Genomic DNA, 22,315 nt, shown 5'->3' on the forward strand with positions numbered 1-22,315 from the left:
GAACCCGTGTCCCCTGCATTAGCAGGCAGATTCTCAACCACTGCGCCACCAGGGAAGCCCACTGCGCCACCAGGGAAGCCCCACCACACTTTTATACACTGAACGTTTCCACTTCCACTTTCACCTTTCTAGACTCCAGAACTCTGACCCCTTGAGGCTCTTGCACTTGGTGCCTGTTCCCTGCTGCCATCCCGAGCAGCTCCCCTCCCCCACCCTTCCTAGGAACACTTTGGAGCTTCATGTACACAAAACAGGACACAGACTCCAATCCTCAAGTTGATCCCTGGTGTTGTGTGGTCTTTGCGGCCCTTGCAGCACATGGAGAATGGAGAATTCTAGACCATGTCCCTATCTTTATCCTCCTTCCTGAGTCCCAGGCCTCTAGGAAAGCTCCATCCAGAAATTCCATGCTCACCCCAAGCTCAACGGGCCTGCCTGGAGCCCTTTGTCAACCACCAAAAAGAATCTCCTGCTTCCCAGTCACACAGGTTCTAGAACCATCTATCTTGGTGCCCATCATCAAGAGGAACCTTCCTCTCTATTTCCAAGGAACTTGGGTTCCCAGCTGGACCCCCATGGCCTCATGCCAGGATGGCTCCCAACGTCCCTCTTTGCATCTGTCCTGGCAGGGGTGACCCACCCCTGCTCTGTCCTTGCAGGTCCTCTGGTGTCTAAAAGCCTCCACCTGGTTTTGATGCTCCTGTTACCCAAAGGTATTCCCTCACCAACCTGCTTTCCCCACCGGGCACATGCCCCTCACCTTGGGGACATTCCTACACCTCGACTCCCCTGCACAGCCCTGCAGTGTTTTTCTACTTTCTCAGGCTGCCATTCCTTCTCCCCACTGTTCAGTTGTCCAAGACTTCATCAGTCCTCTTGGTGAAGTGGGGTACCAAGAGGAGGGAGCAGATGAGAAACAGAAAACCACATATGCCACCAGCGGTCTCTGATCTGACTTGTGAAGAGGACCCAGAATGCACGCAGTGGGCTGGACGTATCGCAGAGGGCTGAGGGCCTCCAGTGCAGCACAAACCCAGTGTCACATGGGTGAGGCCATGCTAATTGTCACATAATCATGGGTCATGCTGGTCCCAGGTAAGTCACTCGCCCTCTCTGAGTCTCTCTTTCCTGTCTGCCTTCCTTTCCTTTCATAATTTTCCCGATGAGTCATACAGGCTACATGCTCTGAAATGGCTTTGTAAATAGCAGAGCCTTCTGCGAGTAGGGGGCTGGGGGGCTTGGGGTATCATCAGACCTGGTGTCCCCCAGAATGGCCCTACTTGCCTGAACTCCCCACTCCTGATGGCTTTGTGCATTTATCAAAGATAGATGCTTTTGACTCCTTGGCGCTCTAATGGATTCAACATGATCTTTTCCATGCAATTATGAGCACCTTGCAATAATTTGTGTGGGTGGCTGTCTCTAAGGCATGGCGGGAGAAACAGAGGCAATGCCCTTGCTGATTTCTGGGTCCTTCATCACTGTCATTATCATCCCCACCATCCCTCTCCTCAGTGTCTGCCTGGGGAGCAGGGATGGGAGGACCCCTCCTAAGGTTGACCCCCTTCCATAGCTTCCTTTTCTCTGTATATTAGCTTAAGGCTAAAATGTCTTTAATTAACATATTTTCATAATGTCCCTAAAGCCACGAAGTTCACACCGCCAGTCCTGGCTCCTCTCCCCTTGGCTTCTCCCAGCCAGCGCTGCTGCCCCCAACATGTCTTGGTAGGGGAGGAAGAAGTACATTAAGGCATGGTCAGCTGAGGTGGCCCCTAGGGGCCTAAGTTCCTGCGTGGCTTCTCTCACAGCCGCCCTGAAGACCTCCAAGGCCCCCGGCCGCAGCTCCCACCCTCCCACCCACCCACTTGCCACCGCTCATCACACACCATGCATGTCCTTCAACTCAAGAGATGCCTCTTTCACCTGGCACCTTGGGCTCACTCCCCCAATGCCCCTCACCCCAGCATCTGCCCTGCTCACACCTTCCCAGGGGCACTTCCCTGTCTCGGGGGAACCAGAAGGTCTGTTCCGCATGAGGGAACCCACGGGAATCAGCTTGTAACCAGTCTCTTCCGAGACAAACGGCCGTGAAAAGGTTTAACACGGACCACAGAGTCTGTCTCTCCCTCAGCCTTTCAGCCATTTCTAACCAGAGGGGCTGTCCCTGGCACCCCTGAGGCTCTCCCCAGGCAAGGAGGGAAGCTGCTGGATACCCCGTGGACTCCTGCCCTCCCTGGCCAGGGCTGGCAGCCTGTGCAGTGTCTCTGTGAGGTTTGGAAAGAGCCGACCCTTAGGCTGGGGCAGACCCCAGGATGAGGGCAGGCAGAGCCCCCCGTTTTCCCAGGGGGAAGCCTGGAGAACAGAATGGGTGGATTCCAGCTCCCACTCAGCCCCGGGGTGGGGCTTGGTGCAAACTCTCAACAGCACAGCACAGCCCAGACCCCTTCCTCCTCACCCGCGGGTCTCCGGGGTGACCCTTTTAGCTTCCAAAGGCGGGATGAGGTCATGGCCTGGGTGTCCAGCCCTTGGGCAGCCCCCTCCCCTGAAAAGCGAGGGAGGGAAGGAAGAAGGGAGGCTAGCCACCTGCAGCCCTGCCTGAGGCCGGCACACACCGGGACCACCGTGGGGCTCGGGCTGTATCTCACTCACCTGATGTCGTGGATGTGGCAGTGTCGGACGCCCAGAGCCAGAGAGCCATTGACAGGATCCAGGTCGCCAGCATCTCCCTGAGAGTGAGGCCCTGGGTGTAGGATCTTCGCACATCAGAAGAAACTAAGAAACGAGTGCCTCCCGGGGAGGGGTCAGCCATATAAAGGAGCCCAGAGACCTTTGCCTCAGGAAGGACACTGCCTGGCCCCGGGTGGAGGTGAGACGATGGGGTTGGTGGGTGACACGGGGAGTTGGCCAAAGGGCAGACGGTCAACCCTCCTCCTCTCTAAGAGACCTGAACCTCCCTCTGCGGGATCTCTATAGTGCGGAAGCCAGAGTCATGGGAGGGGCAGGGCAGGAGGAAGGGACAGGCAGCAGAGGCGTGAGTGCGCGATGGTTGCTGAGATGCGAGGGCCAAGAAACCCAGGGAGACGGTGACTACGGAGGGAGGGTCAACAGAACCCTAGAAGGAGCTGCCAGAGGGACCAGGCCAAGTGAAGGACCCTCCGCCCTTACTCCCAAGAGGCCCCCCTTCGGGCCTTCCTTCCTCACCACCCACTTCGAGCTGGCCCCTTCTGAAGAAGGGCAGTGCCTTCCCCCGGGCCACCTCTGACCACCAGCGCTTCTCCTGGGTGGGACTTCCACTCGCACCTGAGGCTTTATGGTCCTGGTCTCTACCCACACACTGGCCACTGTCAGTCTCTCTCCTGTCCTGGACAAAGGTCCCGGGGGTCGTTCCGACACCCCCACCCGGAGAACCTCGTTCTGCCAGCCCTGACCACCCTCAGCTCAGTCCGACAGCCTGCTGCTGCCCACAAAAGTGGAAACAAGAGGGCCCCAGCCCCAGGCGTGGCAGGCCCTGGCGTGAGTGTGTCTGCCACCCAGGTTTGTAGTCTCAAGGTCTTTCGGGATGCCTGGCTCACCTATCAGCGCCAATGACAGCTGACTCAGCTGGAGTCACCCACCTCCCCGACTCAGCCGTAAGCTCTTAACGTCAAGGGGCACAGATGACAAACCCAACAGGCTCCCACCACCTGCTCCCACCCATTCCCTTAGAAAATGGGTCCTCCGATCTCGACGTTCCCTTTGAGGACGGTTATGGTCCCTGAGAGCTGCCCACGGAACCCTTCATTCCTTGCTGGGAGAAACCTGCGCTCCCAGGCCCTCCTACATCTCCTGACATCCTTGTTCCTCAACCGAGTGGAAGCACCAGAGTGTGAGAAAGAGAAAGACACAGAGCAGTTTCTTTTACAATAAATGCTATATTATGTTCAGTTGGGAGAACGGGAGACTTGCAGACTTCCTGTCCCCAGGTGAGTGAGGTCTTCCTGCAAAGGAGGCTGGGGGCTTCTGTCTTCAGAGGTTATTGCAGGGATGGGGGTGAGACCAGGGAGAGGAAGGGAGGAAGGGGTGGGGAAGGGGGTAGGAATGGGGGGAAGCACTGAGGGAGGGGAGGGAGAGTTAGGGGAATGAGGAGGAGGTGCTGGAGGAGCTTTCCCACCTCAGGACCCCACTTCCTCTCATCCTCAGGGACCTGGGGGTGACAGGAAGAATGGAGCCTCATAATGGGGGACCTGGCCTAGGGAGCACCACCTGGGGGTCCTAAGATGCAGAGGGCATCTGTACCTAGCTAGGGATGGGGGGAGAAGAGGAGGGAGGATTTAGGACTGGGGCACTGAGATGCGGGGGGCAGGGGGGTATTTAGGGCTGAGGGTACAGGGATGGGGAAGGGGAAAGTACGGAAACTGGGGGAGATGCAGGGCTGGGCACTGGGCTATTGGGGAGAAGTGACTTAAGAAGTGGGTTCAGAGGGGAGAAAGTTTAAGGGATGGGGGCAAGGGGTGCAAGGGGAGTTATATAAGGAGAGGGTAGGAGGATGGGGCGGGCTGCAGGCTGGCTGCATGTACAGGGTGAGGACCCGGCAGTAGGGATGCACCCAGGAAAAGGAGAAATGGAGGCCTGAGCCCTGGGGAAGGACATGGGGATTGGGGATCTCAGAGAAGCCATATAAGCATGAGGGCCGACACAGGAAGGTGCATTGGGACAGAGGTCTGACCAAGCACATCTGGTTTTCACAATAATCCCACAAGGTATTAGGACGAGTGGGCCACACTCTTTTTTTATTTTTATTTTTTGCGGTATGCGGGCCTCTCACTGTTGTGGCCTCTCCCGTTGCGGAGCACAGGCTCCGGACGCGCAGGCTCAACGGCCATGGCTCACAGGCCCAGCCGCTCCGCGGCATGTGGGATCTTCCCGGACCGGGGCACAAACCTGAGTCCCCTGCATCGGCAGGCAGACTCTCAACCACTGTGCCACCAGGGAAGCCCGGCCACACTCATTTTACAGGTGACAAAACCGAGGTTCAGAGAAGTGACTGACTTGTCCAAGGTCCCAGAGTGGAAGAGCCTGGATTTGAACTGGGTCTCCAGGTGGGTTTCACACAAGTTGGGAGAAGGATAGGGGTCAGGGGGAAGTCTGATGCTGCCCAAGGAAACCAGGAGACTGAGCCGCAGGAGTCCGCAGCCATCTCTTCAGAGGCAGTGCAGATGGTTCCCTGCACTGTCCGTGGCAGCGTGGAGAAGGCAGCGTGGGGCTCACAGTGAGGTCAAGTTCACCTCAGGTTTGTGGAAGTGCAGCTGCCACAGAATTTGTGAGACAGGCAGTGAGAAGAGGAAGCCACCCAGCAGAGGCCGGCTAGAAGGTCACCGCCTCCTTGTCCCTGCCCGGTCCCTGTCCTGAGAAGGAGGGCATCGGGAGCTGGACCTGGGAGCACTCCTTACCGCCACCCCACCTTGCCCCCTCACCGTCATATTAGTGTCCACGTTCTCCAAGGCCACATAGAAGTTTTCATCTTTAAATAGAGAGAAAAGAGAACGGGCGGTGGGGGGGGAGAGGGAAGAGGTGGGGAGCAAAGAGGAGGGAAGGAAACGTCAGGAAGGCAGGGCCAAGGGGGCTCCTGTGCCCCTGCGCCTGCCCTGCGGGGACGGCCTGTGCACGACCTGGGCCTTAGAAGGGGGCGCGGAAGCCACGAAGCAAACTCTGGGGCAAGAGGTATATGCCTGTCTTGGGCAAGAGAGGTCCTCCTGTCCTGCCCAGGCCAAAATGGTACACAGGGAAGCCCCCGTCTCCCTTCCCCAGGAGACAGGACTCACTTGTTCTGTCATTCTCGAAGCCCAAGTTAGAAAAAGTCTTCACGGTGCTCTCATCACAGGTCTCGAACCACTTGCTGTCGTCCCAGGACCTGCCAGGCGGGCGCTGCATCGTCAGGGCAGGGCCGCCCGGTCTGGGACCCCTTTGCGGCCCTCAGCCCTCCACCCCCAGCGCACTCACAGGCCTCCGCCTTGGCCGCGCCTCCTCCACGAGCGCGCGACGAAGACGCTCAGCACCCCCAGCAGCAGCAGCAGCAGCAGCGCCGCGGTCCCCGCCAGGCCTCCGACAAGCGCCCTCCAGGAGACGGTCACCTCGCAGCGCGAGCCCGAGAACCAGTGCGTGTCCGTGGAGAAGCAGCTGCGGGGAGCGTGTCACAGGTCACACGCCCTCACCACCTCCTCGGCTTGGTCCGCTAGTGCCCCTGGACCACGCAGGTACTAGCAGGTGGGTGACCCGGGGGCCAGGGGGCGGGGCCTCTGGCGGCGCCGGCTGAGCGGGGTCGGGTGATTGGCTCAGCTGGCTGTGGGCGGGGCCTCACCGGCAATAAGGACCGCTCCTCTGCAGAACGCACTGGCCCTGACGACAGTCGATGGCGCCGTCCACGCCCGCCGTGCATTTGGTGACACACTGGAGCTTGTTCTCTTTCAGCCAGGGGAAGTAGAAATCCTCGTAGCCCACGGCAGCAACGCGGCGACAGATGGCTGGGGGATAGGAAGGGGGTTGCAGAGGCAAAGACTTCATCCACTGTACTCTGGGGCCAGGCTATGAAATGACTCTGAAAATGGATGAGAAGCACTACATTTCCGAGGGTGGGGTGTCGAGGGGTAGACCTTGGGATTAGATGAGGGAAGGGCAGGCCCCTCACCCTCTCCTCACCTTCTCTGCTGGTCCTCAGGTGGAAGCTACTAACAAGGGCCAGGCAGGCAGCACTGCCGGGTCCGTATCACTTGCCTCCCCAGAAGGTCTCCCCATCCTCCCTAGGGAATTTCAGTGGACAGATGTCCCTTGTGGGAGGGGTCATGGCCTCTTGGAGCCGCTTAGCCCTTTGCCCTCCCTCTCACCTTCCCGGGATAGCTCCGTCCTCGTGCTGTTGTTCACCTTGATGGAGTCAGGCTTAAAACACAAGACTGGGGGCGGGGCGGGGCGGGGGGACACACAGGCACAGGTGGGATTGGGGGCAGGCACAGGGAGGGGCAGAGAGGGCTCTGTCAGTATGGAGGAGGTGTGAATGGGCAACAAGGGAAGACCCCTTTGGACTCCCTCATGTCCCCTGAATAGTCAGGGGTCCTCAGCCACCCTGGAAACCTTGAGCAGAACTGTCTCTTCCACAGCACCCAGGTTCTGGTGAGCCCTTCCTTAGCCCCATCCTTGACCCAGTTGGCTGGGGACCTGTGTCTCTTCTCCCAGCCTGCCAGAGGTACCACGGGGCTGGCACCTGACCCCAGAAGGACCCTGTCTGCGCTGGAGCAGGCTGGGATGGTGGCTGTGACCCTGGCCCCTCCCTGCAGCCTGAGGCCCCCAGCTTCTGTTCACCCTGTGGAGCAGGCTGGGATGGTGGCTGTGACCCTGGCCCGTCCCTGCAGCCTGAGGCCCCCCGCTTCTGTTCACCCTGTGGAGCAGGCTGGGACGGTGGCTGTGACCCTGGCCCCTCCCTGCAGCCCAAGGCCCCCAGCTTCTGCTCACCCTGGTCCTTCCCGCAGCTGCTATTCTGGCTGACAGTCTGGAGCTCCTCCTTCAGGGCCACTTTCACCTTCTCATACTCGCTCTCCAGCTGGAGGCTGAAGGGTAACTTCAGCTGGACCAGGTAGTCCACAACAATGCTGCCATTCCTGAGGGGGGCAAGGGGGCAGGGATCCTTAAAAGGTGCCCAGGCCCAGGCCATCATAGGTCCGTAGAAGGGCACTTCCAGACCAACCACAACTATACGGGTGTTGGCAGGAAGTGGGCATTGAGCTGGGATTCCAGACACATTATGTCCAGCATCTCTGCCTTTATCAGCCTGAGTAGGTGGGACAAGGAATGATTGACATTCTCTTGGCATTGCCTCAAGCCATAATCAAACCAGGCCCTCCTGGGCTCTCTGCCTCCCTCTTGCTGACCCATCCAGCAGACCAGGTGCCAACTAGAGAGAGACCAGCTATAGACCAGATACCAGGCATCATCCCTCATGCACCGCCTCCCTGTTTGTCCCACTGAATCATTCACCTTCCAACATGCTTTGAGAGTAGGGGTGATATCCCTCCTACAGAGAAATGACTCCAGAAAATGACTGCAAAATATCCTCTACAGAGTGCTTCGTTTGCATCCTCACTCCATCCCTCTCTTTATGACATCTGACGATTCCAAAAGCAAGGGATGTCTTCTCCAGCACTTCTTAGTTCATCCCCCCCACCACTTGACACTGTCTTCACAGTGCCAGAAGGGTCTCCTACCTCAGAGAAAGGATCACCACCTCCTTGAACCCCTCCACATTTTGGTAAACCTTCTTCATCTGAAATGCCAAGGATCCTGGGCTCACATCTGAACATCCAGACCAGAGGGTACCCAGGGACCCAAGCTCAACTCCAGGGGCAAACCTTTGAGTTCCCTCCCCTTTCCCCTCACCTGATTCCGGAAGGTGTCCGTGAAATCCCTATAGGCCTTAGAAGTGTTGTCATTGAGGTCCGGGGAGAACTTCTTGTCGACAGAAACCTCCATGCCCACTTCAGCGTCCACTTTGTCTGCACACAACATTCCCTGCTCTGGTCACTTCACCATCCACTCCTGTCTGACATCGCCACCACCACCCTGACCCAGAGGCTACTCCCGTGGCCCCTCTCCATGTTCCCTGAGAACTGACTGAACAGCAGGAGGGAGAGAGGCAGGAATTCTGGAATGAGGTGTCCTGAGATGTGAGAAACACTGAAAGTCAGGATGTCCAGCAGTCAGGCCTGTAGTCTCTCCCACGTCTGCCCCAATGGGAAGCAGAATAATGGCCCCCAAAGATGCCTATGTCTAATACCCAGAACCTGGGAATATCTTATGCTATATGGCATGGAGGAATCAAAGTGGCAGATGGATTTAAGGGTTCTAACCAGCTGACCTCATTATGGGAAAATTAATGTGGACTATCTGGGTGGTCCGAGTATTATCACAAGGGTCCTTAGCAGTGGAAGAGGGAGGCAGAAGTCAGAATCAGTCAGAGGAAGATGTGAGTATGGAAAACAGGCACAGAGGTGCAAAGCTGTTGTCATTGAAGATGGAGCGAGGGGGCCTTGAGACAAGGAATGTGGGCCACTTGTGAACCTGGAAAGGGCAAAGAGATGGATTCTCTCCTAGGGCCTCCAGAAAGAACCCAGCCCTGCCAACACCTTGATTTTAGCCCTGCGAGACTCATGTCAGATTTCTAATGTACAGAATTGTACAATAATAAATTTGCAGTGTTCATCTGCTGAGTTTGTGGTAATTTGTTACAGCAGAAATTAGAACCTAATACAACTCGAAGTAGCCCAGACTGGGAGGAGGTCCCAGGAAAGAAAGTGGTCCCAGCGACCTCCTGGAGGTGAGGGTGGAGATTAGGCATGGTATGGGGTAGGGAAGAGCATGAGGCAGAAAGCAAGGATGAAGGGATTCAGCAAAATGATTGGGCCCATTAGAGTCAGTGGCACCTCCCAAGAGAAAGTGCAGAGAGCAACTCACCCACATCTATGTGTTCCACAGCAAACTCACAGTGGGAGCCAGAGAAAGTGCTGGGGCAGGAGCAGTGGCTCTGCATCCAGGTGCCACCATTGTCACAAGTGCCTGGGGAGCACAGGAAAACAGGAAGTTCAGGACAGAATTGACCTTGGTCATGGGAATATAGCGGGAGAGGGCGGAGAGGCCACATGGAGGCAGGAGATCCAACCTGGGGTGATGGTCAATCTAGACTGTGTGGTCATCTGAGTCGTGGTCAAAGTTGTCCTGGGTGACGTAAGGGTGGAGAGAGTCTTGGTGGTAGCCGCTGGTATCCCTGGAGTGCTGGTGATGGGTGAGGTGGAGTGCGTCCGCTTGCTTGAAGTCATCACGGTGGTTGAAAAGCTGCCACTTGGTTTCACGGTCACTGGGAGGCTAGTGGAGCCGGGCACACGTGGGGTAGTTACAAAGTTGGTGCTGATCCAGGTGCCACTGGTGGGTCTTTGTGTGCTCGTGAAATCCGTGTTAATGGGGGTGGTTCCAGTGCTGACAGGACTAGGTACATCAGTCATGTCAGCGGGGTCAGTTTCGAAAACGGAAGTAGAAGTGTCCGTTTTTGCAGGGAACACAGTTGTCCTGGTGGTGGAACTGGGACAGGTGGCCCTCTCAGTAGTAGAGGTAAAAACTGATAATGGGATGGTGGGCGTAGAAGTAACTTCAGGATTTGGACCCACTTCTATACACGGTGTAGTGGGAGAGGCAGACACTATTGTAACCGATACTGATTCTGGACATTGGGTAGTGGAAGAAAGAGTCAACATGGTGGTGGTTTGGGTAAGACGACTGCTGCCATTTTGGGGAGAAGTGGTGAGAGAAGTTCTTGCAGTTTCAGATGAGGAAAAAGTAGGAAAAGCAGTGACAGAAGACCCTGTGATGTCTGTACTGTAGACATGAGAGGAGGTAGGAAAAGACTTACTTGTCATAGAGACCGGTGAACTTGTGCTGATGGACGATAGAGATGATATTGTTATTTCAGGTATTGAAGACGAGATGATGGTACTAAAAGGGGTACTTATTGCACTAGTAGAAGTAATCAATTCAGGGAGAGGTGTTGAGGGAGAAACACTTGAAGTACTGAGAGCTGTTATTGAGGTGCGTGCTGTTGCCACGCTTTTGGTCCCAGACTGGGCTACTTCTGTGGTTGAGGCTAGAATGGTAAAAGTGTTTGTGATCGAGGTGACAGGAGCTTCAGTGTGCGTGGGAGTGGTGATTTCTGTTGTGGACCTGGTGGGAGGAGTAGTGGGAGTTGAAGGGCCGGAAGTTGGGTGTGTAGTGGGGATGGTGGTAATCAGGGTGGACATAGGGCTAGTGTTTGCGGTCGAAGTGGAGACTGGCTCTGTGGTTGGGGAAGGTGGAGGGGAAGATGGGGTGATATTTGTGTGGGTGGGTGAGGTGCTGGAAAGAGCGAGTGTGGAGCTGAGTTCAGTGGTGGGGGTCAATGAAGCAGTGGTACTCAAGGATGTGGACTCAGTGTTGGCTGGTGTCATTGTTCTTCCTATAGAGAAACTGGTTGAAGATGTGATGTCTGGTGTACTTTGTGGTATTACTGATGTGGGTGTTGTTACTATATTTGTGGTACAAGTCTTGGTTATTTTTGTTGTTGAGGCGTTGGTCAATACTGCTGTTTTCGAGGTGGTACATGTTGAAGTGTCCATTAGAGGTTTTATTCCTGTTTTGGTCATGGTCACAGTACTAGTTGTAAATGGAAGGGTAGATGTAGCCTCAGTAGGGATTGTGGCAGTCGAAGGTGATAGTGAGGTAGTGTTTGTTGTTTTAGTCGGGACTGTTTCTCCTCTCTGGGCAGATAGAGAAAGCTCAGACTTATTGGTGGCTGTTGTCGAGGTATGGGTGGTCACTGAAGTGGAAGTAGTGGATGTGGAATAATTGACTGTATTTGTGGGAGTGTCTGAATTTGTGATTGGTGGAGCAGCAGTAATCTCTGTTGTTTGAGACTCTGTACTAACATCACTGGTTGTAATAAATGTGGCTTTCCTGGTTGATGAAGCATGAGGGGTTGTGTTGCTCGTCTTTCCTATTTCTATAGTGGCTACAGTGGTGGACGGTGGTCCCTTGGGAGTAGATATCACGTGTGATTCAGTGCTGGTGGGCACAGGGCTGGATTTAGATGTGGTAAATGTGGCAGGAGTGATTGCGTTTGTAGGAGTGATTGAAGACATAGTTGGAGAAATTGAAGTAATTGAGGTGGTGAGAGTTTCTTTGACAGTGTCAGTCACTGAAGTAAGTGTCGCTTTCGTGGAGCTCATGGTGTTCAGAGGAGTTGTTTTCCGTGTACCTAGTTCAGTGGATGCTTCTGTGGCGACAGATACAACTTGTGTTGTAGGCGTTGTTAATATATCATTTGAAGTAGGTGCTTGAGTGATAGCTGTGGATGTCTGAAAGGTACTGACCATGTCTGGAAATGAAGTGATGGTTGTAATCAAGGTGCCACGGGTGCTGAGTGCTGTTAACAAGGTTTTCCTAGTAGTTAGAGAAGGGGTAGGAGCAGAGGTAGACACGATTGTTGGGGTCGGAGACTGGGTTGCGTGGGTACTTGCAGCGGTAGGGATAGCCCTTTGTGTGGTACCAGTCACAGAGGAGATCGGAGTGTCTAGAGTTGTGTGGGTTGTTGGGACAAAGGAAGGGGGTGGGGTCATGGTTGTGGGAGATTTCCCCGGAGTGGTGGTACTGGGAGAATTGGTCACGGCTGAAGTGACTCTCTTGGTAGTTGTCACGGGATAAGTACTGGTAATGGTTGTCCGTGGCTTCTCTGTCACAGGAGTGGCGGTGTAAGAGCTGGTGAGGGACACTTGGGTCTGTGTCATGCAGGTGGTGGTGGGGTAAGTGGTAGTGATTACAAGGTTCGTTGGATTGATGCACTCTGTCGTGCCCATATAGACAATCACGGTAGGTGGAGTGGTCTCCACCTTGAAGACAAACTTGGACATGGGGATTGTTGAGGTGTTGGAATTGATTGGCGATTTGAGCAACGTTTCAGAAATGGATTTCAAGTGGGGGGAGGTGGTGATAGTCATAGGTCTGTGTTCCCTACTATCTGGAGTGGGAGAAATTTCGGAGGTACTCAGTGGCCGCCTTGCTGGGCCTTGAGAGTGTGGGGAGTTGCTGAGAGCAGCGTGCAAAAGCGCATTAGAGGTGGATGTGGCCACGGCTGAAGCTCCTGTATTGGCGGTAGAACAGAGGAATTCATTGGTAGGTCGTTTTGTCGCCATAACACCACATAGGTTACTCACTACCCCATTTTCCAGATACATGCCACAGAGGTAGGAAGTGCCACCAGTTCCTCCCGAATCAGAGGCAGTTCGGGGCTGGGGTCTTTCAAGGTTCTAAAGGCCAACATATGTCTTCCCCCCTGGGCAGCCTCCCCAAGGGGCGTTGGGTTGGGGGCGCGCTTAATCCCTTGCTCACCTGTCTGAGTACTGACCTTGCAACCCTGGGACGGCCGAGCTGAGCACGCAGGTTCAGCAGAAGGTCCTGTCTCCTCCCATCGGTACTCCCATCCCTTCTTCCTCACACACCCCAAAGTCCTTGTCCCTTCCGGTTCTCTGCGCCACCCCCGCCCCCTCTGGCCCACCTCTGCCCGTCTCCCTGTGACCCACTGCTGTCTGGGCTGACTCTCCTCTTTGGAGAGAGAGAGAGAACCCAGCCAATCCTGGGCTGAGGGTGGGGACACATCATGGACTTTAGGAGACGAGGGGTCAGAGAGCAGAAAGTTGCAAAGAGAATAACAAAGGGAAAAGCAGAGATTGAAGCTCAGACTTCATTGAGTTTGAGGGCAAGGAGAGAGGATCACACACAGGCTGAGGAACAGGACAGAAAAGGAAATTTCCAGAAAGAGATACCTTGGCAGGCAGGCATGAGTCCTGAAGACCTTAAGGTGTAGCAGTGAGTGTTAATAATAAAAATAGCTATATATTTTCCATCACCTATTCTATTTCGGCCAAGGAATTAATTAGTTTACAAATATGAGCCCCTCCCTCTACAGATGTTGTCATCCCCATCTTACAGGTGATACAAGTGAGAGTCAAAGATCTCATAATGCTGAGGGTGACCGGCAGCCACGGCAGCTGCTAGCAGGAAGCACCCAGACCTCCTGTCCACTCGGGGGCAGCTTTCTCAACTCAGACTCAGCACATCTTTGCTCTGAGAGCTGGGGTTTCACTACTCAGCTTAGCTGGGGTGTCAGGGAGATAGGGGAGGGGAATATGAAGGTTCCTGGCCCAGAGCCCTTATAGCCAGGAGGTGGCCCTGGAGATAAGTGAGAGGGTGGACCAGAGGACCTCTATGTTGGGAAGGTCTAAGGTTGGGGTTCAGGAGCAGACACTGGGGGGCAGAGGGAAGGGAAGTGAAGAGGAATTCCGACGTTCCAAAGGGGTGGGAGAGAGAAAGAGCAGGACCCCACACCAGCTGGTCTCAGAACCACCCTTTGGGAGCCATCAGGCTCTCCCCCCACAACCCTGCCAATGACAGCTGTGCCCAGAAACATAGGCTAGGTCGGGGTGGGAGAGTTAGGGGCAGGGCTGGAGGAGGGGGCACTGGGACCAAAGGTGTAGACTCCCCAGAGAGAGGAGGGGGCCCCAGGGGCAGAGCCAGGGACCCTCAGGAGGGCTGAACCGATGGAAGTAAAGGGAGGGATAGAAGCCAGGGTGGAGGAAGCATCAGTGCTGGGGAGCAGGGGCAACAAGAGGAAGAGGGCTCAGAAAACTGAGTCAAAGTGGGAAGAGCACTCTTTCAGAAACAGGTTATCCCATCCTTTTGATGCACGCGCGGACTCGGTCCCAGGTGTGGAGCAGCACCGCTGGACCCAGCTTCCCTCTCCTCCCTCTGCCTACAGCTCTCCCTGCACCAAGAGCTCTGAGGGGCCCCTCCTCAGCCTCCCCTTAGATCTCAGAGCCACCGCCCCACACACACACCCCTGTCCTGGAACATCAGGAGGGTCTCCCCAGCCCTCCCCCACCTCGCTCCCTCACCTGTGGCCCCCAGGGAGACCCTGAGCATCCAGAGGAGGCAGAGGAGCCTGAGTAGCTGCATGGGTCTGGTGCAGAGCAGGCTGGAAGCAGGACCAGCGCCAGAACGATGTGCACAGTAGCACCCAGCTGGAAGTTATCTGCCCTGCTGGGTGTGAGGGCTGAGCATAGGTAGCTTTACCTTTGTACCGCCCTTTGCCCCGCTGTTCCCCCCTTCTCCCTGTATCTGGCACTGCTGCAGGAAGAAAGGACTTTCTAGAAGATAAGACAAGCCCAGGAAGTGTCAGCCGGGAAGAGCTCCACCCGCAGCCTGCCTGGCCCACTCACAGCAGTTCCCAGGACATTGCCCTGCTCTGCCCTTCCCTTGCCCCCAGCCAAGAACTAGAAAAACTGGACAGAGAATACGCTTGGCCAAGACCTTGGACGCTGGAGTCTGGGGCCTCTCCTTAGTTTCATTCCCAGCTGCAGGGGGCGGGGAGAGATGAAAACTTGTTCTTCTTCACTCCCTCTGCCACTCACTCTTCCCCATCTCCATCCTGCCCTTAGCATGACTCTGGGGCTATGACTCCACCACCAGTACCAGGGAACAATGCAGAATTCCATCAGAAGTCATTTCAATATCTGAGGACTTGGGCCAGGTCCCAGAAAAGGAAACACAGATGGCTAGTGGAAACAATCAAACAAAATGACTAGCTTGGACCCAGCAGATTAGCAAGTATTAGGAACTTTGATTCTGTCCAGTGTTGGGAAAAGTGGAAAAATAAACACTCTTACCCAGCTGGTGGGAGTGTAAGGGGGTTGTGCTGGTTTAAAAAGGCAATTTGGGGACTTACCTCGTGGTCCAGCGGTTAAGACTCTGAGCTCCCAATGCAGGGGGCCCAGGTTCGAACCCTGGGCAGGGAAATAGATCCGGCATGGCACAACTAAGAGCCTGCATGCAGTAAACTAAATGGTCTACAGTCCACAACTAAAGATCCCACACGCCGAACCGAAGATCCCATGTGCCACAAGTAAGACCTGGCATGGCCAAATAAATAAATTTTTTTTAAAAGAAAGGCAGTTTGGTGGCATCTGTTAAAATTTTAAATGCATGCTCGAGGACCCAGTAATTCCACCTTTCCATCTCTGTGTTCAAGAATCACTTCAAGGAGGCATTCATGAGAGTGTTTATTGCCATCCAGTTTGTCGCATTTCCGATAGAAATTGGAAACAACCCAAATTGCCCTCCATAGGAAACTAGAATGACTATGGACAAATCACACTATAGGCTACCACGTTCAAATAAAAAATAATGGTACCATCATGGCAACACTCTTGGAACGTCTTGTTCAGTGAAACCAGTAGAAACAGCTTTCTTAAAACGCACACATGTATGTCTCCTATGAATACACAAACACACGCACACACATACACATACACACATACATAAGTGCATTCAAACTTTGGAAGGAGGCTCACCTACTCCAATAACAGGGGTAAGTTTAGCTCAGAGAAGCATGAATGAACTAAGGTTGGGAATGATTGTCAGGCAACTTTGGCTGTATCTGTAGTTTTTCCTTTGACAAACATTATCTCCTTGACCAAACTCTAGCCTGGCTCCTCTGAGTCCCCCTCCTCACTAAGCCTCAACCCTGAACTATAAAGACTTGAACAGATACTACCATAGTTTCTAACCGCTCAAGGCCCCATCCCTATGATGACCCCAGCCCTCCTTAAAGTGCTTGCCTAAGAAAACTCAAGGCTGTCAAAAGACCTTACTCTTTGTTCCAGCCAACAACTGAAGACAGGGCTCCTGTCTCCTAGCCTTTATGGAGGGTAGGAGCCTAAATTTATAAGTGCCAGGTAGCAAATCGAGATGGGTTTCATGTGGACCACTCACCTCTTTTTGTAATTTTTCACTTTCCCAACACTGCTGAGCCCTTGCCTGACCTCTTGTCTATACCCTTACACTCCCTTTAAAGTGTTACTTTTGTGCAACTCGAAGTAGAGTTCACTTTATGCTAGACTCTTTTTCCTATGGCAATAGTATATAATGGATTAAAATCTGTCCTTACCACTTTAATGTCTGGCTTTGTTTACCTTTGACAACTTGGAGACTATATGATGTTTTTTTGTTTGTTTGTTTGGGTTTTTTTTTGCGGTACGCGGGCCTCTCACTGTTGTGGCCTCTCCCGTTGCGGAGCACAGGCTCCGGACGCGCAGGCCCAGCGGCCATGGCTCACGGGCCCAGCCGCTCCGCGGCATGTGGGATCTTCCCGGACCGGGGCACGAACCCGTGTCCCCCGCATCGGCAGGCGGACTCTCAACCACTGCGCCACCAGGGAAGCCCTGTATGATGGTTTTTTAAAAAATAATTTAGAGGAGGATTCTGGGGAGGTTGTGGGCTAGGACACACCAGGAATCCATCTCCCCACCAAGACAAAAATTGCATTAGCAGAATCTGTCTGATGTAACTATTTCAGAATTCTAGAGTCTGTTGAAGACTTGAAACTTCCAGGGGAAGACCTGGACGGTAAATTGCAAGTTTCAGTTAATTTTGGTCAATTTTAGCTCCTTAGCACAGTAGCAGCTACCCATTCAACACCTCCAGCCACATAGCACGTAGCTATGCATGTGTTCCAGGAGTTGCTTGCACATAGCTTGTGGTAGGCAAAAAGGACTATGTACAAATATCAGGGATCTATGTTCTAATTCACTGATTGCTGCTTCCGGTCACATAAGTGCAGGAAAACAGGTAGATAGCCACTGTTGTTGCACCTCCCCCTCCCTTCTTGCAAGAACTTCCCCCTCCATCTGAAATGACTTCTGGGTGATTTAAAGGGCCAACACCCCTCCCCCCCCCTTCATTTTTTGCCTTCTCCCCTTTTGGGATTCAGACATTAAAGACTAGGACATTCAGAAACTACTGCATATATGGGGAAAATTAGAAAGTGGCCATGCATGCCCAGGGGAAGGATTAAAAAAGACCTGAGAAGATCTTAATCTGCACATTATCCTGATCCTTGGCACAGACACAGACCACAATGATCAAAAAATAAACAAAAACAAAACAAAAAACCCGGCAGACTCTAGGGAAGGAGAACCTGATTTCCAGAGTTGCCACACTATCGGATTCAAATGTTTATTGTTCAACGAATGTTAGCAAATGTTAGCAAACCAAATTCAACATTACATTGAAAGGATCACACACCATGATAAAGTGGGATTTATTCTAGGGATGCAAGAATGGTTCAATGTCGGCAAATCAATCAACATGATACACCACATTAACAAAATGAAAGATAAAAATCATATGGTCATCTCATTAGATGCAGGAAAAGCACTTGACAAAACTCAACAACTTAAAGAGTTTTTAAAAACCTCTCAACAAGGGCTTCCCTGGTGGCGCAGTGGTTTAGAGTCCGCCTGCCGATGCAGGGGACACGGGTTCATGCCCCGGTCCGGGAAGATCCCACATGCCGTGGAGCGGCTGGGCCCGTGAGCCATGGCCGCTGAGCCTGCGCGTCCGGAGCCTGTGCTCCGCAACGGGAGAGGCCACAACAGTGAGAGGCCCACGTACTGCAAAAAAAATGAAAACAAACAAACAAACAAAAACCCCATAGCATTGGAAGGCCTAGGGAAAGCAATTAGGCAAGAAAAAGAAATAAAAGCCATCCAAATTGCAAAGGAAGAAGTAAAACTGTCACTAGTTGCAAATGACATGATTTTCTGTATAGAAAACCCTGAAGACTCCACCAAAAACTACTAGAAAAAAGTAAATGAATACGGTAAAATGCAAGGAATGAAGTCAATATCCAAAAATCTGTTGCATTTCTATATCCTAACAACAAACTAACAGAAAGATAAATTAAGGAAACAATCCCATTTATAGTGATTAAAAAAAAAGCCTAGGAATAGATTTAACCAAGGAAGTGAAAGACCTGCACAATGAAAACTGTAAGACATTGTTGAAAGAAATTGAAGAAGACACAAAGAAATAGAAATAGAAAGATATGTCTTCATGCCCCGTATAGGTTTCCCCAAGTTCCCTTCAGTTTACCCCAGTGTGCCATAAGCATATTTAAAAAAAAAAAAAAAAAAGGTATTCTGTTCTCATGGATTAGAATTCACATTGTTAAAAAGTTCATACCGGGCTTCCCTGGTGGCGCAGTGGTTGAGAGTCCACCTGCCGATGCAAGGGACACGGGTTTGTGCCCCGGTCCGGGAAGATCCCACATGCCGCGGAGCGGCTGGGCCCGTGAGCCATGGCCGCTGAGCCTGCGCTTCAGAGCCTGTGCTCCGCAAGGGGAGAGGCCACAACAGTGAGAGGCCCGCGTAACGCAAAAAAAAAAAAAAAAAAAAAAGTTCATACTACCTAAAGCAATCTACAGATTCAGTGTAATCCCTATCAAAACCCCAACGATGTTTTTCACAAAATAGAACAAAAAGTTCTAAAATTTATAAGGAACTACAAAAGACTCCACCAATCTGTTCTCTGTTTCAATGAGCTTTGGTTTTGTTTTAGATTCCACATATAAGTGAGATCATACAGGACTTGTCATTTTCTGTCTGAGTTATTTCACTTAGCATAATGCCCTCGAGGTCCATCCACGTTGTTACAAATGTTGGGATTCCCTTCTCTGTATGGCTGAATAATATTAGATTGTGTATATATATACCACGTTTCCTTTTCCATTCATCCATTGGTGGACATTCAGTTTCTTTCCATGTCTTGGCTATTGTAAATAATGCTGCAATGAATATGAGCGTGCAGGTATCTTTTCAAGTTAGTGGGTTTTTTTCCTTTGATAAATACCCAACAGTGGAAATGCTAGATCCAGTAGATCCATTTACTATGGTAGTTCTACTTTTGATTTTTTGAGGATCCTCCATACTGTTTTCCATAGTGATTGCACCAATTTACCTTCCCACCAAGAGTGCACAGGGGATCCCTCTTCTCCACATCCTCTCCAACACTTGTTGTTTCTTGTCTTTTTGATAATAGCCATTATAGCAGGTGTGAAGTGGTAGCTCATTGTGGTTCAGATTTGCATTTCCCTGATGATAAGTGATGTTGAGCACATTTTCACGTACCTGTTGGCTATCTGTGTGTCTGTACTATGTTTATGATATAGGAATGTCATGGGTAAAATGTTTTCAATATAGTTTTTGAAATTTCTGTTTCCATGTGAAATTTGTTCCTTGTGAAGTTTTTTCCATCAATTGATATCCCCCTCCCTCAGCCCCGCTCATCTCTCCTTCCTTGTTTGTTTCACGTATCCATAGTGATTCCTAGGATAGAATCGAGTGCCTAGATCACACTGTTCAGGAACCTAAGATCATAAGGTGCCATTTCAAGTGGCAGCCAGTTCTGTTCTTAACTTTCACTTTGACAGTTTTATTTTAGTACCACCGTTTCTATAAATCCATTATAAGGTTAATGATTGAATGGGAACACTCTAGCCTGAGAAGAGAAAGTGGGGGGCGGAGGGAGGGAGAGAACAAGAATTTGCCAGTTTCTGTTTGCAGTATGACTTGATATTATTGCCATCATTTTCTTTCTTATGAGGACTAACACCCTATTTAATTTAAGTATGGGATTTATCGTCTTAGGAGGAATGCTCACATTAAGTTAGATAAATGAATGCTACCATTTATAGATTTATGAGTTAAAAAAAAAAACTCACAGGGCTTCCCTGGTGGCGCAGTGGTCGGGAGTCCGCCTCCCGATGCAGGGGACACGGGTTCGTGTCCCGGTCCGGGAAGATCCCACATGCCGCGGAGCGGCTGGGCCCGTGAGCCATGGCCCCTGAGCCTGCGCGTCCAGAGCCTGTGCTCCGCAACGGGAGAGGCCACAGCAGCGAGAGGCCCGCGTACCGCAAAAACAAAAACAAAACAAAACTCACAGAAAGCTTGTACAAATATTTCTCACGTAGCAATAGATTTCTGAGGATTGCATATAAGGAAGACCAGGTCAGCTTGAGGACATTTCTGAAGGTTCAACAAAATGATATCAACTCAAGGAAACTGAATCTCGCTTTTCCCTGACATTTATTTCTTCTTTTACTCAGTCTTCTTCCTAAAGTCTGTTATATTAGGAAGCTCTGTTAACACTAGTCTACCCCATACAGTCAGGCCAGGAACAACTATTGCTTTCCTACAAATACAGAGGGTGCTATTGGCCTACTACTTATAATGCCAACAGAACACTGAACAGTAAACACTCACCTAAAACATGATTGAAGCTTTGGGCCACAGCTAATGGAACTGAAAGAACTATTTGTTGAGTTTCTCAGACCATAAGCTGTCACTCAATTTTCACTTCCTGTTAGTTATACTCTTGCTGCTTCCAAGCTCTTGGTTTTCTGGGGGTTTTTTGGTTTTTTGGTTTTTTGGGTTTTTGTCTTTGTTTTCTGGTTGGAAAAGTTGCTTTTGTAAGAGTATGTATTTATAAGTACAAATTTGCTCTTAAGGTTTATTTGTTTTTGTTCATCTGTTTAAGAAATTAATGCACAAGTCTTCTTTTGGCTTTGGAGAACTTCAGTTCTTGCTGAGTTTCAATCCTGATATCTAGATCAACTTCCACCTCGAACAATGCTAGTAAATGTTTTTGGCTCCAAACCTCAGGAATGTTTTAGAAATTAAAACTGGTTTTTCCCTGTTGGTGACCTTAAAGACTATGCTTAGGAGTTTTAATAGTTCTATTCTCTAACTGCAGTTTTAAGTAGCTACAGCATGACTTGTCTTGGTGAATTTGTTAAAGTGTGCATTTTATTCAAAAGTAAAATTTAAGACAAAACATATACTAAACACACAGATGTCTAGAAAACTTGGCTTGTGGTACATATGATGGATTACTAAATAACTGTTATAGGTAGCTTTTGTGTCACACTTTTCATTCCTGGGTATTGTTTTTACAATTCAGTTCCACTTTTATGATGTGAATAAATACCATATTTTAAAAATATTACTAGGCCAGTACCACTCTTATACTTTATACTACAGGAAATTTAATTCAATGGGTTTAAAATGAGTCCATTGTTGATGAGACTATAAAAAGCAAACTACTTCTTCTCAAGTTTACATGGAACATTCACCAAGATAGACTACATCCTGGGCAATACAACACACCTGAACAAATTTAAAGTAGAAATCATACAATGTCTGCTCTCAGATGACAATGGAATTAAACTAGAAATCACTAATAGAAAGATAACTGGAAAAACAAACTATGTGGAGATTAAACAACACACTTCTACATAACACATGAGACAAAGAAGAACTCTCAAGAGAAACTTTAAAATATTTTGAAGTAAATGAAAATGAAAACACAACTTATCAAAATTTGTGGAATGCAGTGAAAGCAGTGCTTAGATGGAAATGTATAGCATTGAATGCATATATTAGAAAAGAAGATCTAAAATTAATCATCTAAGTTTCCACCTTAGGAAACTAAAAAAAAAAAAAAGAGCAAATTAAATCCAGAGTCAGCAGAAGAAAAGAAACAATAAGAATTAAAGAAGTCAATGAAATTGACAACAGGAAATCAAGAGAGAAAAATCAGGAATTCCCTCATGGCACAGTGGTTAAGAATCCGCCTGCCAATGCAGGGGACACGGGTTCGATCCCTGGTCCAGGAAGATCCCACATGCTGCGGAGCAACTAAGCTCATGCGCCACAACTACTGAGCCTGCGCTCTAGAGCCCGCGAGACATAACTACTGAAGACCGCACGCCCTAGGGCCCACGCGCCACAACTACTGGAGCCGGCATGCTGCAACTACTGAAGCCCTCACACCTAGAGCCCGTGCTCTGCAACAAGAGAAGCCACCACAATGAGAAGCC

At 51.1% G+C, this 22,315-nt stretch overlaps 1 protein-coding gene across 1 annotated transcript; it reads right to left on the minus strand.

Moving 5' to 3' along the window:
• Positions 1-4,999: 4,999 nt before the first annotated feature.
• Positions 5,000-11,921, minus strand: LOC114894339 (mucin-3B-like). The gene is made up of 13 exons (XM_029220868.1): positions 11,745-11,921; positions 11,058-11,202; positions 9,683-10,657; positions 9,478-9,579; positions 8,404-8,519; positions 8,232-8,290; positions 7,483-7,628; positions 6,861-6,926; positions 6,338-6,500; positions 5,980-6,156; positions 5,801-5,890; positions 5,454-5,505; positions 5,000-5,285 (listed from the first exon to the last, which is right to left on the minus strand). Exons 1-13 carry the CDS (start codon positions 11,919-11,921, stop codon positions 5,244-5,246), a joined length of 2,310 nt encoding a protein of 769 aa, XP_029076701.1. The 3' UTR covers positions 5,000-5,243.
• Between the last annotated feature and the right edge of the window lie 10,394 nt (positions 11,922-22,315).

The sequence above is a fragment of the Monodon monoceros genome, unplaced genomic scaffold, assembly GCF_005190385.1.
Source record: "Monodon monoceros isolate NGI ecotype Baffin Bay Population unplaced genomic scaffold, NGI_Narwhal_1 Super_Scaffold_13, whole genome shotgun sequence".
In the NCBI taxonomy this organism is placed as follows: domain Eukaryota; kingdom Metazoa; phylum Chordata; class Mammalia; order Artiodactyla; family Monodontidae; genus Monodon; species Monodon monoceros.